This window comes from Gymnodraco acuticeps, unplaced genomic scaffold (genome assembly GCF_902827175.1).
Source record: "Gymnodraco acuticeps unplaced genomic scaffold, fGymAcu1.1, whole genome shotgun sequence".
Classification (NCBI taxonomy): Eukaryota; Metazoa; Chordata; class Actinopteri; order Perciformes; family Bathydraconidae; genus Gymnodraco; species Gymnodraco acuticeps.
The window spans coordinates 4,317,244-4,332,295 of record NW_022990023.1 but is presented as its reverse complement, the minus strand read 5'-3'; the positions used below and the strand labels follow the sequence as shown (position 1 = coordinate 4,332,295).

Here is a 15,052-nt window from a genome sequence, read left to right as displayed (position 1 = left end):
TAGTCTGTTATAAGTGAAAGTCCTGCAAAATGTGACTCTAGTAAAAGTAGAAAAACATGTAGCATCAAAATATACTTAAGTAAAAGTACTCATTCTGCAAATCGGCCCATTTCAAATGAATAAATATCATGTAGAGCCGATGAATGGGACATCACAATCGCATGATTTAATTGTAATTATGAATGCAGAAGTGTTATCAAAGCTAATAAAGGTGCGGCTCATTATATTTACTTTGTATACTGCAGGGTAGATTGTGAATGTTACTCCAGGTGTAACTAAAGGTGCGGCTCATTTTATTTACTTTGTATACTGCAGGGTAGATTGTGAATGTTACTCCAGGTGTAAGCAAAGGTTTATTTAATTATATTTCAAATCATAAAACTAAATCTGCAAAGGAAATGTTTTTTTATTAATGTAGGAATTGTAAAAGAGTACACAGTAGAAAAGTCCCCCTCAAAATTGTACTCAAGTACAGTACTTGTACTTGTTTCTATTTAGTTACTTTACACCACTGCATTTTAGGTGTCAAAAACCTAATTCTTATTTTCATCTTCAGTATTTCATGATTATTATTATGAATGTAACATATACTTTTCTCCCTTTTTTTGCAATGAAAGTGTGCATTTTATGAAAGTAATTTTCACGACACAAAAACACTGATGATAATGGGCCGGAACTTTATTTACATGCTGCAAAATGTGAGATGCCATTGCCACTGAATGCTGCTGCTTTCTCTGTGTCATGACTGCGGTCGTTAACAGAAGACAGGACACATGGCTTTATTTGTATGCCTAAATCCCTACATGCTTTAATTACTGGACTACCAAGCATTAAGTGGAAAATTCATCATTCAACATCTACTGACCTAGCGCACAAATAATCAGAGAGAGAATGAACAGATTCATTAAATTATCAGAATATGATTAAATCACTGAGCAAATAGAAAATGTATGATATAGTAAGAAAAAAGCTGTAAAATATTATAGTTTACAATAATTATTCACATTCAAAGGCTTTACATCTCAATACATACACAACATGGCCCCTGAACATGACTTCAATCCAAATATGATTCATATATTAGAATTTAAATAACACAGAATGAACTAGAGGCTAAACAATAGCCATCAAATAACCTTATACAAGAATAAAAATACAAAAACTGTATCCTAATATCATTGCATTACTTGCTTCAGATTTTAATAATACATCATCTGTACATCACAGTTCTAGTCAGTTACAAGCCAGGTAGAGTATTTCATACACAATGTAACCGACTGCCATCGACTTGATTCAAACAATTTTTCTAGACTAGAGGTGAACACGTCTCTAGTGCTTCCTCAACTTTATAGACAGATACAGCAATTTCATTGGTTATTTGGATCAGATAGATATCTTTTTACTGACATCCAACCACATCGAGCCCCAGGGCCAGAGGGTCCTATTCACCTATACTCCAATCACACACTGCACACAGACTCAGCTGAAGGAAGAGGGCCTTTGGAAAGGACCTTAAGGTAATATGTCAACAAATTAAAAGCATTATGATAATACATCATATTTCTAAAACAATAGCACAAATCAATCGCTTTAATTTCTATTGGGCCAAACATCAGAGAATGAAATAAAACAGGCCGAATGGAACCAAAACAAAAGGATAGGCCGATGAGCCCAATGAGGCAGTTCTGCCATCTTGTCCAGGGACAACAGCGTTACTGTGATTGCTTCAGAGAATGATAGTATGTGTATGTATCACTGTTGATGAGGGTTTTCTGTTCAGCATGGGGTGGTCAGCACATAAGATTTAGTTTTCAATAGGACGTACTGAAGATGAGCCGACTATCCCACCGAAAAAGAAATTGAAGAATTCACACCACAAAGAAATAGCCAGTGAATGGTACATAACAGCCAAATCATTCAATAATAATCGCTATGGTTGCCAATGCAGTCAAAAATACCCACCTTTAAACTTGAATAAACTATATCTCCAGTGCCCTGGGAGAGAGAAGCGGACAAGGCTGAGCTACAAAACTGGCCATGCAGGAAAGATAAGCAAGTTATGATTAGGAAGTACAAGCTAGTGGCATGTTTACCCGCCCCCTGTTAGCAATACATCCTCAGTAACAGCTATGGAAGGCTCACACTTATACAGAGACTGATTCAGACCCAAGTCTCACTGCAGACCGGCGCTCTGCTTTGTTACGACGAGACCTTAATTGGACTGCAATAAGCAAGTACCAGGAGACTTAAAAAATAACTCAAATACCAAGGGAACATATGGGCTCTGACAAAAATATATATAGGATTTGAGTTTGGTAAACGTGTGAGACTGAATCAGCTTACAGTATCTGTTACAACTATGGAGTATATGCTCTAGAAGTGGGGCCTGACTACAGCTTGCAAGTACGATGTAAGATTAGGATATGGTTGAATTAAGATATCAGGATAGGCTCTGGTTCACAAAAGCTAGATTCTGTGTTATGGTATCATTGAAGCAGGAAACCAGTCCTTGCAATTGAGATAGTCCTAGCAGTACCCAAGCTTGTGTCACTCTACAGGACAAGCTTGCACTTCTCTTCCCCCCCTGCAGAATGTACAAAAAGCAGATGTGCATGGTGGCAGTCTTATCATCCATACATGGAAAAATGCAATAGAAGCCTCACAGAGAGCACAAAGAACAAGCAAAGCAACCCTGAATCCAAAGTTGTATTTTTCCCATGGTTCTACTCAGGAAAACAAACAAGGTCTAGATGCCAGCGTCTCTAAGAGTTTGTTTAAATTGCGGTGATGAAGGGCACTAAAGAGGGTGTTACTCTGCTCAGTGATTGGCCTCAGAGCTAAAAGAGGAGTGGCCACAAGAGGAACTGTGCTCCTATAGGCCAGGGTTTTGGTGCTTTTGATAGATCTTTCTCCACACTTCATGGATCTTCTTGCACCATCTGTCAGCATTTCCGCTGGGGTCCATCAAATAGTATGTTCGGTTAGGCTGCAACAAAAAAATAATGTTAAAAAAGTAAACAACATGAAAGGGACATCTAATCAGTAGGCAAGTCTCAACATGCCGCTGGAGGAAAACATACGGGAAGGACAGCAGAAAGAGTTGTTTACCGTATGAACAAAGAAGGTTTTGAAGTTCTTGGCCTCAGGGCGTAGCTCTAAGGACCAAGGAATCTCCCCTTTCAGGACCTTGTTTACAGGATCCACGTAGTACAGGTGTGGTCCTTCAGTGAGAAGCAGCTGTCTCCGTCTAGCAAACAGACCCTGCAAAGGAAGGTCTCGAGACATTAGTTCACCAACAGAGGGGGCTATGAGGCCAAAAAGACTCCTCAGCACAGGGAATTCCCCCTTACTTCCTATCTGCTATCAGTTAGAGCAATAACATGGGAGATGACTTCATTTATGCTGAGCCAACATTAACTAGAAAAACCTGTTTATATTTTTAATGCAGAACACAGCTTCTCTATAATCCATCTGGCAGTTTGAAATGTAATAAAATACATGATAAACATACAATAAATATATGATTTATTCGGCCTAGAATTCACACCCACCTTTCGTTTATCTACCGGGCCCATTTTCAGGATCAGGTTATTCTCCACAAACTGGTGCCTGTGTGATGAAGCAACAGTGAATTACTGACACCCATTAAAACATTAATTATCCCTCAACCAATGAACATTATGATCCAACTTTGCTCCATATTTCTTGTACATGAGCAGGACTTTCATGCAAGTATTATTTATATTTAAAAAAATGTTAATACACATGTTGGAGGAGGTTTACCAGGGGTTTCCAGTGGTCTGTTTGTCCAGCAATAGCTGTTTCTCTTCTTCAGTGAACTGCAAGTCCAGCTCAAAAGAGTTATTGTCCAGGTCGTGGATGTACTGCTCGATGTTGCTGCTGGACCTCTGAGGGGGCGTGGACTCATGTGGCGACAGGGAGTGTGATGAGCTGGACTGGGCCACCTGCATGTTGCTGAACTGGCTCAGGAGGTCATCGTACTGCGATTTCAAGGGAGAAAATATTGTAATTTTTTGCCATTTGTTCATCATCGATTTCACAACAAAGAATCGAACCCCCATTTCCAATGAAGCTAACAATGGACCTAAAAAAGGGTGGATCATAATCAAATATCTTACGTTCCCATAGCAGTCCTCATCATCCTCAGACATGGCTGGCAGGTAGGGGGTGAGTTTGGGGGGAGTCTGTAGGTGTAGGTCACTCCAGGAGATGATGTCGAAGAAGGGGTGCCGCCTCAAAGGGTCGTACCCTCCCATCTCTTCACACCCAATCCGCTTGGAAGGGTCAAGTGACTGAGGAAAAAACAGATGCAACATGTGTTTCCATTCACTAGAAAAGCACTGCCCAGTATTTAACCAACCCCAGCTGACAACCATATGTACAAAATTAATATCCCCACAGATATTATTAACATTAAATTAGATTTGACAGACATGAATCACGGTTCTTGATGACCTACCAAAAGCTGTTTGACGAGGTCCTTGGCTTTGGGGAAGAATTTCTCTGGGAATTCATACTCCAGCTTTATTATTTTCTGGAATATTAGGTACTCATTTCTACAAGGAATGAAACACGAGAAGAAAAGAACAAAAAAAGGAGACTGTTAAGGAAGTGTTTTGGCTAAATACTGGGGAAGGTTGTTGTCTTTCGTAGTGCGTTTTAATTAACATTTAACAGTAATCTTCAATGGTTAATAGAGCAAAACCACACAGCCAGCCCTTTATTTAAGCATGACATTATTACAATTAACTGAGCGGTGATCATAAAATGCCCCCATAAAATACTTACCCAGCTCTGAACGGTGGTAAACCAGCCACCAGCTGATAGATAATACATCCCAACGCCCAGAGGTCAGAGCTAAAAAAGGGAAAACAGATAGAGGAATAAGGTTAAAAATTAGATGCGACCATTATTGGGCAAAAATGAAAACAGAACAACGATTAGCATGTGAATCAAACTTCCTACCTCTTGCAAGCGGATTTCTCTGTTAGCAGCTCCGGAGACACGTACTGTGCTGTTCCGACAAAGGAGTTTGCTCTCGCTGCCAAATAATGCAAATAAATGGTTAAAAAGGGATTCTTAACTTTCTCAAGCTCACAGAATATACAATGCTAAACTCACGTTGCAAATACAGTTATTTGTTACACCGAGAAGTCAAATCAAGATTGTTGTTATACCTTGTTTACTGTCTGATGATAACTGTTTTGCCGTCCCAAAATCTGTTATCTGGATGTGCATGTCTTCACTCAGAAGAATATTCTCTGGTTTCAGATCTCTGAAATTGGACAAACCAGTTGTTACTTATTTGGGACAACGTCTCAAAGGGTTAGTAAATGATACAACACAAGTAAAAAAAAGTCTCACCTGTGTATTATCCCCTTATTGTGTAAGTATTCTAGAGCGCAAACTATTTCAGCCGAGTAGAATCTAGTACAGGTCTCATCAAAAGAACCAATTTTGCGAATGTATTTAAGGAGCTCTCCATTCTTGGCGTAGCTGAGACCAAAATCTAAGAAAAGCTAGTTAAGGAACAATTTTATTACTAGAATCAGTCACAAAACAATTGAATAACTGGTAAATTGTTAGTATGCCACAAAACTTGACCAACGTGTTGAAAGGATACACAACTTCTCATCATCTTGAAATGTGAAGTACAGCTTAACGAAGAATGGATGATCTAGATTTGACATCAAATCCCTTTCTCTTTTCACGTACTGGGCTTTGTTCTCCTTCATAATATGGCGTTTCTCTAAAATTTTAACTGGAAGGGAGGAAAGGAAAAGTCAGGATATTTTAGTAAAAAAATAACATGCAGCAATTTTCCCATCTTGATAATAAAGTGTCATTTACAAAAAGCTGGTGCATTATACTTACTTGCATATTCTTTCGCTGTTACCTGCTCTCTTGCCAGAACAACCTTAGGAATAAAAAAACAGAAGAAAAAAAAACATTACTTGACGTCTCCAGAGCCTGTTTTGTCAACTCCACTCGAATGAACTGAGGATGACTCATCCAAGGACATTAATCAAAAGGAGCATGTAGCAACATCTACCCAGGGATAATTAAAACGCTAAGAGGAATGCAGGTTACATACCGTAGAGAAGGAGCCCTCTCCCAGTATCTTGCCAAATCTGAAGTCCTCCGGCTTCTTCCTGCGTGGCTGAGGGGCCTGGGCAGTCGGCTGTGCGCGGAGGTCCGAGCCCTGGCTGCTTGCGGACGCTCCTACACCACGAGCCTCTGAGCCCTCCATGCTGGGACAGTGGCTACTGCTTGCGCCCGGGATAGCAAGTGGCGAGCAGGAGTCAGGGTGATTTCTTACCATTGATGGATGCGAGCAGGAACAGATGACAACGCTGGGCTGAATGGGCACAACATCATACTGAAACAGGAGAGGGGACATTGAGAATATATCAGTTATATGTTGTTTCACATGTGGCTCAAGGAGTCTCTTGAGAGATATAGCAGACTTGGTGAAAAACTCAATATAAAATATGATCATTTTAGGTATTTTCCTCTTGAATTGTGAGAAAAAACATATTTTGCATTTGCTTGCATAATGTGCACCATGATTAATTTTCTGAAACCTCCTTAAATAGGATGACACAATCGGGATACAATAAAAAACGAAACATGTATTCATTACCCAGCCCAAATTAATATACAATATGTTGCACTTTCTGGTTCTGCTGACTGTAATGAAAATAATATAATGTCCATCAAAACCAGCAATTGCATGACCTATTCCAGGAAACCACTTGAAGAGATAGGGCATAGAGGATCTGGATAGAGTAAAACCACTTTCCAAGGTTGCCCTTTCAAATGTAGTGCAACTGACACTCTTGTGAGGATATAGCAACTTAAATATACACTTAAAGTGAGACCACTTGAGGAACAAAGTCTAGAGGTGATAAGGACAGGCAACGACTGTTGGAAAAGCCGCTTCTGAGCCCGGTGGTCCCACCCTCCAGTGTTAAAGTTGTATAAACTATGTCAAAGTTACTGCTTTCATGTGAAAGCTGACATGGCAGCTAACACAAACAAGCACTGACGAGAAACCCACCAAATGATTGTTGAAGACTCAAAGATAACATACAGCGACAGGCAGAGGTGGAACAAGTACTCAGTTCTACTTTTACTTAAGTACCAGATCTTACACAGTGTAGGAATACTCGGTTACAAGTAAGAGTCCTGTAACCAAAATGTTAATCAAGTAAAAGTAGAAAAGTATTGGCATCAAAATATTCTGCAAATACCAAAATAAAAGTAGTCATTATGCAGATTGGCCTATAAATAATATATATCACATGTTTGATGGTAAATATTGATGCATTAGAGTGTTAAAGGTGTATCTAAATTCAAAGGTATTAAATAAATATCGTGTGGTGAAAGTACACGATCTACCTCTGAATTGTAGTCAAGTAGAAATACAAAGTAGAATAATATGTAAATACTCAAGTAAAGTGCAAGTAACTCAAAATTGTAGTTAAGTACAGTACTTGAGTAAATCTACGTGGTGACTTTTCACCACTGGCGACAGGTTGTGCTTTCCAACAAACTGTGTGGTGCTCGTACCGCACTTGGTTATTTTTAACTTACTGTAACAGTCAGTGCTGAGTGTTGTTCAGCTAACAACTCTTAGTTACTTCTGTTGGCCTAGCTTCTTCTCATTCAAAACCAAGGTGTGGCCATTTAGCTGCCTTATCCGGACTATACTGTATGGTTGCCAACCGGTCGTATAACTATCTACTGACCCAGTACGATTGGTCAACCATGCAGTGGTCGATATAAAATGTCAGCTACCGTTAACCTAACCCTGAACGTAACAACAGGCCTGTGCGAACTTTCCCTGCTAACTAACGCCTGCTAGCTATAGTTAGCTCCTGCTGCCTTGTCAAATAACGCCGGCCATCACTGACAGCGAGTTATAAACTTAACGCTAACAGTCAATTAGCTAACGTTAGCACGCCAGGTAACACAAGTAACTTCAAAACCTTATGTCGTTTTCACATTATGTTACTTTGTCGAATTTAGAGTGCCATCGTGTGTATATAAATGTGGAAGTTAATGGGTTGACAGTCGAACTACAAAACCATAACCTTAAAAAGCTAACTGTCTCCTAAACTAAAAGGTGGATCGCAGTAAAGCTAATGTTAGCATGTTAGCAAGCATCGTTCGAAAGCGCGAACATGTTTAGCTAACGTCAGCCAACAGATAACGTTACCGAACCAAGGGGGTTATGGTCACACATCCTATACATCTAACAGCAAGCGTTAATAACCCCTAAACCAACGCGAAATAATTGAATACACCTTTCATAATGGATCAAGCCAGGTGTTAGAGAACCTCGATTAACGTAGGAAACATTTTGGTGTTGTTAGCCAACATTAGCATGCTAACGTTGCTAGCGAGTCGTAACGTTAAACTAGCAGCGCTCTTCACATGAAGGCCCCACGTAACTATTTGTTGTCAAACAGCCCCCACACTGTACATTTTCAGTGCCGGCTTCGAACTGTTATTCGTGTTAAAGTTACAACACTCACCAGCTGACTTGTAGCTCTTGCCATGGGAGTTTTCCCACGAGTATTTATTTGGAATAAAATAATTAGAGAAGCTCCAGTAATGGCTGCCTCTGCGCCTTCATTTTCGAGCTGTGACGTCGTTCCACAACAATGTTACCGCAGGACAGCAGAGGAGAGTCCCGCTGTGTCCGCCCCCCTCAACACATTTACAACCTACTGAACTTCATCTTACTCAGAGAAATCCAGCCGCAGTTAGTTGATATTTTAAATAACAGTTAACATTGCATACATACTATCTTTGCATGATGTATTGTATCGAGTTATCTACAGGTATTTTTAGAACATTTTAACTCCTTAGCAGAGGTGGGAGAAGGACTTAGATCTTGTACAAGTAAAAGTAGAACTACCAGTGTAGGAATACTTTGTTACAAGAAAAAGTCCTGCATTCAAAAAATGTTATTCAAGTGAAAGTACTATAATAAGTTTCAATATATACTTAAAGTAGCTAAAGTAAAAGTTCTCATTATGCAGATTGGCCCATTTCAGAATAATATACATTTTGATTATAATTATCGATGCAATAATGTGTGAAGGTGCACCTAGTTTTAATGCTGCAGGGTAGCTTGTAAATTTTACTCCAGGTGTAGGTTAAGTCCTTTTTAAATGTTGATTATATTTCACATTATTAATCAATATCTGTATGCCAAGTAACTAAATGTATAAATGCAGTGGAGTAAAAGTACACAATTGACCTCTGAATTCCAGTAGAATTACAAAGTAGTAACAAAGTGATATACTTAAGTAAAGTACAAGTACCTTAACATTCTACTAAATGTAGTACTTAAGTAGTACTTGAGCAAATGGTCTGCATTTATCAAAAACATGTGTATCCAACTGAAACTGTGATAAACACATGTATCCCATATGCACCTTATACTAAATTAATTAGCCTGTGTTTACATTCAAACAAACATACCATTTATTTCATATATTTTCTTATTGAATATAAAACTGGTTAGTGCCAAAATCTATTCTATGCATCATGAGATTTGAAAAAGTTATGCCAGTCATTGTATTAGAATTAGAATACAAAGATCCATAGATTAAATATGCTTTATTTTCATGAATTTTATTCAGTTTCTTCCTCTTCATCATCTTCATGTGACACTGTTCTTGAATCATTCTTGCTTTTTCCTTCTCCATCCTCTTCTTCATCTTCATGATGTGACACTGTTCTTGACTCACTCTTGCTTTGACCTTCTCCATTCTCTTCTTCTTCCTCCTCTGAGCTGTCCGTATCTTCACTAGAATCATCATCTTCAGGGGCACTAACACAGAAATAAAGAACTTAGTAACCTTACCAATGATAAACAAATTAAACTGGATCAGTAGTGATAAAGGATTTACCATCATATATATCCCAACAAAGTTAGCAAACAGTGTATCTAAGGGATTACCTCACTCTGATAGATGTAATACTTTTTTGGTTTAAATGCTTACCACACACGTCTGTTGAGATTCCCACATACTAATCCAGAGTTAACATCAAATGGATCTGTGAACAAAAAAGATGAATAGCTTTCAATTAGAAGAAAATAGGTTCAACAAGACAATGCATCCTTCTTTGTGTACGGGGCAATTTTCTAGACATGCTGGAAACAATTATCCTGGTTTCAGACTTCTGAATCACTGAATCACAATCAAAGCAAGTGTGTCTAATTATTGATGAGTTTAGGAAACAATTCTACAGTGTTCAAACATTTGGGGAAAGCAGTCTAGAAATATAGGTCAGATATCATAACATAAAATGTTCTTTATTTTTGGAATTATTTGTTTTATCAAATATAACAAATATGTTTTATGATTTTCACATCCCAACTGTATGCATGAGACCAATGTTTCCAAATGGTAATTCAGCAGTAGTGCGTCACCATAGAATAGCAAAAATACAGTAATAAAATAGAATAACATTAATATAAATGAGTTTAGTTCCTCAGATGCAGTTGCTCTTTATTCTTTAATTTGAAGGAGAGATTTCACCCAAATAAAATGTAATGGATATGATGTATTGTAAAGCTTAAGCCAAACCAAGACTAAAATAAGGACAGATGTGGGACTAAAACCAAAATGACCCAAACCAACTCTGCTACACACATTTTTAGGGAAACACTGGATGGGACCCCATTTTACCAAAGTCATCCTCCTCTGGTTTAGCGGTGAGAAAGTCTTTTTCCACAGACAGCAGCTCTTCCTCTGACTGGCATGCAGCATAGCGCTCCAGCAGAACTTTATTCAGATCCAGGAACCCTGTCCCCCACTTGAATTTTTCCAACAAAAGCATTGCTAGTTCTTCAAAACCTGTAACATCAGATAAAGTTTGTTAGAGTTTTACAGCCGTAACTTTTAACAGTATATTAGTAGTCAGAAAAACAATACAGTACAAAAAAACTAAAGCTTTGGCCTTACCAACAATACAGAACGTTGCAGCGAAAGCCTCAACACAGGACAACTTGCAAGGCTTGCCGTAGTTGACGGGGTTTGCAGCTACGAGGTATGGCAGTAACCTGGGATATGTTCCGACCATTTTATTGAAGGGAGTCTCATCCAGTTTAGCCCAGGAACAATCAATCACTGCTAGCCCACTTCGAGCCACAATCTCCCTGTGCATAAAGGTCCATAACAAAGGTTAAATCACTAACAATTGTATTATCAATGGATCATAATAAAGAAAATTAATGAAACACAAATAATGGTATAATGGTTATTAATATAACTTAAACAATTTATTAATAATTGTTTCACTATGCTATTAAATAACACAAAAAGTGTAAACGGTTTACATTTACAACCTGGACCTTAACATGTAAACAGGCTAAAATACATAACAATATTATTATGATTAGACTAACTGTTATATGTAGCAACTTATGGCTTTTCTTATGAATCATCATGATGTGTTATAATGATTTTTTTAAATGCACACCTGTCTGCTGGGGTCACATACTTTGTGCCCATTGGACTCAGTATGAGTCCATTGAATCTCTGGTTGAGGCGCAGGTTTCGTACGAAGCCCTTGCGTACCAACTTTCTTCCGGTACAGCGCTTGGGATCACAGTGACCCAAATCCCACATGGCAAGTGGACAAGGCAGTTTAACCTGAGGGGCCTCTGCTCCCTTCTCTACGTGATGACTTGCTGAAAAACACAGTGACAGAGGATAAAGTGTCATTATGTTGCAGTGTGATCACTCTTACCTAACTACAAGATACTTACACTTAAGGGTTTTTATTGTTTTCACATTATTCCTCAATGACAGTGATGGACAACCAGTGTATTACTAATTACTTACTAGATATTATAATGGCAAACGTTTAAAAAGGGGTGTTTTCCTATTTTACATTTTGTCTTTAATATTAACTTTTCAAACTGGATAACCATTGTACATTGGGACATCTTAGTATTGTAGCACACATGTACAAGATGAGGCAAGCAATATACAGTTAAAACATAATTTTGTAATATGACTAGTTCAATAATTACCGTCAAAAGCAGTGTGCATTTCTTCTGTAAAGGTCTCCAAGGTTTTTCCTTTCATTTTATGCCTTTTTTCTTTGCCTCTGTTTTCAGATGTGCGCACAGGCTTGCCCTGTTTCTTTTTCCCCATGTTGCAACTAGTGGACAGCTAAATTAGTAAATTACTGTCAGATAACAGCCTCCATTTAACTAACCTGAATCTGTTTACTCTGACATTAGCTAACTAGCTACCTAGCTATTCCACTGGCACCAGGTTGTCTCATTTATGTAGCAAAAAGTAAACGTTTTGTATTTTAACTGCGTGTAAACCATTCACACGTTAAAGCAAATATTTGAAATACAACTGGTATAAACCTGAACTTATTTTTACACCATTTAAAATAAAGTTTAGTTAGCTACAGCTACTCATACAAAGCATGTCGTATTACAGTCCACCGCGCATGCGCAAAGCTTGTTTTGATCACGTGGTCTGTCATCTGACCAGCGAACACCTAAGTAGGAAATGTAGAAAGCAACACGATAGCACATCTTAGTCAGTAAAATAACAACCATGCACTGTTTGTGTAACGGAATACATGCTTTATTACGGATTTTGGTGGTCTGTGCGTCTCTTTTCAGTAAGTATTTTATCGATCCGCTGAATCCAAGTTGTTTTATTTTAGTAATACCTAACCACATGCGCTGTATTGCTGGTGGGATGGTGTGTCTGATGTCGACCTGTTTTTCTACACAGTTAACCATGGATTGGCCGGTAAAATGAAGATAGTGGAGGAGCCAAACACTTTTGGGTAAGTCAATTAAAAACACATCTATCCCATTGTGCACCTTGTTTAATTTAGCCCCTTTATAACAGATATTTGTTGTGTTTCTCTTTAGGTTGAACAATCCTTTTCTGTCTCAGGGAAGCAGACTACAGCCTAAAGTGACCCCATGTCCAGTGTCTGGTATAATCATTTGACATTATTTGAAGCCTACATTTGATTTAATCCTGTGTGTGATTACATGTTGTAAAGTAAAGGATCAAATATTAGATGTTGACATCTAATCAAGATGTTTTCTGTCGATCTACTCTATCAGACTGAATTTATTTACCATATTCTTATACATATCTTCCTTAAGGCCCTGCACATTTTCATCAGCTCGCTGGAAAGTGCTTCATTTATACAGAGTCAACGTAAGTAATTTACATCCAAAATAAACTGCCTTTCTGCTGGTTCTGTACAAGGACCCAGCTTCAAATACAAAACAATAACACTGTATTTGTGTGTTTGGTTATTTTGCAGCTATAAATATGAATTCTGTCCATTTCACAACATCACCCAACATGAGCAGTCATTTAGATGGAATGCTTACAGCGGGATACTCGGGTAAGATACGCTTCCCTTACACACCCGTTTACCTTTTATAGGGAATATCAATATTTGAATTACTCATGACTTTTGCATATGCGTTACAGGATCTGGCAGGAGTGGGAAATGGTAAACAACTCTTTCACAGGCATGTGGATGAGAGATGGGGATGCCTGTGGAACGAGAAACAGGGAAACAAAGGTTAGTGGGGCTAAAATTGTTTAAACTCTTTCTGGTTGACATTTAACAGAATAAGGAGCTCCCACTGACTTCTCCTTTGTCTGTGTTTCTTCTTAAATATAACACCAATTAAGTAAACCTTTAGGAAATAATAAAACGTAATAACCGAATAAATACATTTGTTAAAAGACTACTTTACCCACAATATGAACACGTTTTGTTTTTACACTCCTTCCTAATCGGCCAAATCTTTCATTTATATATGAACTCAAATTCATTGTAACAATTAATCCACAATAAATACATAAAATGTGTCTTGTAAATAGTTTCTCTTCATGTTTTTGTAGGTGATTTTTGTCTGCAGTGCAAGCAGCAAGCTCTCTCAAGTCTCAGAGCCCACTACCTGTGTGTACTCGCTCACATTTGAGACCCCACTTGTTTGCCATCCACATTCGCTTTTAGGTAAGACAAAATAAATATCTGACGCCGCAAGTCAGTGTAATTGATAGATATATTATCATATTTATGCTCTTTTTTTAAGTGTACCCAACCCTGAGTGAAACGCTCCAAAAAGAATGGGATGAGGCTGAGCAGGCTCGATATGAAGGACTCATTACTGAGCAGGTACAACACTGTTAGGCTGATCACTTGCAAGCTTAAGAAGGACATTAAGGGTTCCCAAAGTGATTCTAACACATAAATAAATATTTTGTTACCATTCGAATCAAGTTGTTGTCATATTTTCTTGAAACTGACACACAATGTCTGTTTGATGCAGGGATACAACAACCTTTTAAAGGATATTTTTGAGGATGCCGGTCTCCTGAAGAGCCAAAAGGTGAAGATAAAGCTACCAGAAGTTGTAGCTGATTCAGGAACACACAACTCCTTACAGAAATGTACAGAGGTGAGTACATTTGTTTTCTTGCTAAATAGATAGATGATTATAACAATACTGTTTTAAATGTGACAGAAAATCTATATTTCCTTAATGTTTCATACAGGATCTCGAAAAACAGCGAGAAGAGGTTAAAAGATTGCGCTCTCTCCTCACTCAACACAACATTCCCTTTGATTCAGCGCAAAGTAAGTGAATTCAACCAGCCTGTCTTAACTACTTTAAGTGTTATACAGTGTCAATACCCCGGAATAATTCAGAAATGTCTTTGCTTTATGCAGCACATGACCCAAAAGGCCTACCAAGTACAACAGTAAAGGAGCAACACCCAAGAGGAGACCAAGGCCTTCTTGATCAGCTGTGATAAATCTCCCAGAGCAAGTCACCTTCTCCATTTACAGCACCCAAGTGGAGATTTTTTTTATCAATGCAAGCAACACAGACAGCTGTTGGACAATGTTGCGTCACTGCTGAAGGGACTTAACAGTGACACTCAGAAAAACTAATTTCTGTGTTACATACTTCTGACTTTAGCAGAATTTTTTTTTTCTA

General features: G+C 38.3%; 3 protein-coding genes across 5 annotated transcripts in view; 1 reads left to right on the top strand and 2 right to left on the bottom strand.

Annotated features, from left to right (window-relative positions):
- Positions 1-655: 655 nt before the first annotated feature.
- pdpk1b (3-phosphoinositide dependent protein kinase 1b) lies at positions 656-8,585 on the bottom strand. The gene is made up of 14 exons (XM_034214754.1): positions 8,562-8,585; positions 6,116-6,400; positions 5,896-5,938; positions 5,645-5,782; positions 5,386-5,530; positions 5,199-5,296; positions 4,987-5,062; positions 4,810-4,878; positions 4,481-4,577; positions 4,140-4,313; positions 3,784-4,001; positions 3,552-3,609; positions 3,109-3,261; positions 656-2,986 (listed from the first exon to the last, which is right to left on the bottom strand). The coding sequence occupies exons 1-14, from the start codon at positions 8,583-8,585 to the stop codon at positions 2,873-2,875; spliced, it is 1,692 nt and encodes a 563-aa protein (XP_034070645.1). The 3' UTR covers positions 656-2,872.
- Positions 8,586-9,637: 1,052 nt separating this feature from the next.
- On the bottom strand, positions 9,638-12,535 carry tsr3 (TSR3 ribosome maturation factor). The gene is made up of 6 exons (XM_034214775.1): positions 12,080-12,535; positions 11,524-11,734; positions 11,007-11,200; positions 10,731-10,898; positions 10,041-10,095; positions 9,638-9,868 (listed from the first exon to the last, which is right to left on the bottom strand). The coding sequence occupies exons 1-6, from the start codon at positions 12,201-12,203 to the stop codon at positions 9,670-9,672; spliced, it is 951 nt and encodes a 316-aa protein (XP_034070666.1). The 5' UTR covers positions 12,204-12,535; the 3' UTR covers positions 9,638-9,669.
- gnptg (N-acetylglucosamine-1-phosphate transferase subunit gamma) overlaps positions 12,489-15,052 on the top strand; it is a 2,918-nt gene continuing 354 nt past the window's right edge. The window contains exons 1-11 of one of the 3 annotated variants that reach the window (XM_034214776.1): positions 12,489-12,690; positions 12,807-12,861; positions 12,950-13,017; positions 13,193-13,247; positions 13,357-13,440; positions 13,530-13,623; positions 13,950-14,064; positions 14,144-14,226; positions 14,381-14,509; positions 14,607-14,688; positions 14,761-15,050. In XM_034214776.1, coding sequence (XP_034070667.1) covers positions 12,624-12,690; positions 12,807-12,861; positions 12,950-13,017; positions 13,193-13,247; positions 13,357-13,440; positions 13,530-13,623; positions 13,950-14,064; positions 14,144-14,226; positions 14,381-14,509; positions 14,607-14,688; positions 14,761-14,864 — 936 coding nt within the window. In that variant the 5' untranslated portion in view covers positions 12,489-12,623 and the 3' untranslated portion in view covers positions 14,865-15,050. The remainder of the gene's footprint in view (positions 12,691-12,806; positions 12,862-12,949; positions 13,018-13,192; positions 13,248-13,356; positions 13,441-13,529; positions 13,624-13,949; positions 14,065-14,143; positions 14,227-14,380; positions 14,510-14,606; positions 14,689-14,760; positions 15,051-15,052) is intronic. The other 2 variants (XM_034214777.1, XM_034214778.1) reach the window with 2 other exon arrangements.

Coding starts and splice junctions, on each gene's coding strand:
- pdpk1b (XM_034214754.1), bottom strand. CDS start 8,585: ATGGCAAGAGCTACAAGTCAGCTG. Junction 6,401..8,561: donor CAAGAGCTACAAGTCAGCTG/GTGAGTGTTGTA, acceptor CTCCTGTTTCAG/TATGATGTTGTGCCCATTCA. Junction 4,314..4,480: donor ACCTCGTCAAACAGCTTTTG/GTAGGTCATCAA, acceptor TTTTTTCCTCAG/TCACTTGACCCTTCCAAGCG.
- tsr3 (XM_034214775.1), bottom strand. CDS start 12,203: ATGGGGAAAAAGAAACAGGGCAAGCCTGTGCGCACATCTGAAAACAGA. Junction 11,201..11,523: donor TATGTGACCCCAGCAGACAG/GTGTGCATTTAA, acceptor CTTTATGCACAG/GGAGATTGTGGCTCGAAGTG. Junction 9,869..10,040: donor AATCTCAACAGACGTGTGTG/GTAAGCATTTAA, acceptor TTTCTGTGTTAG/TGCCCCTGAAGATGATGATT.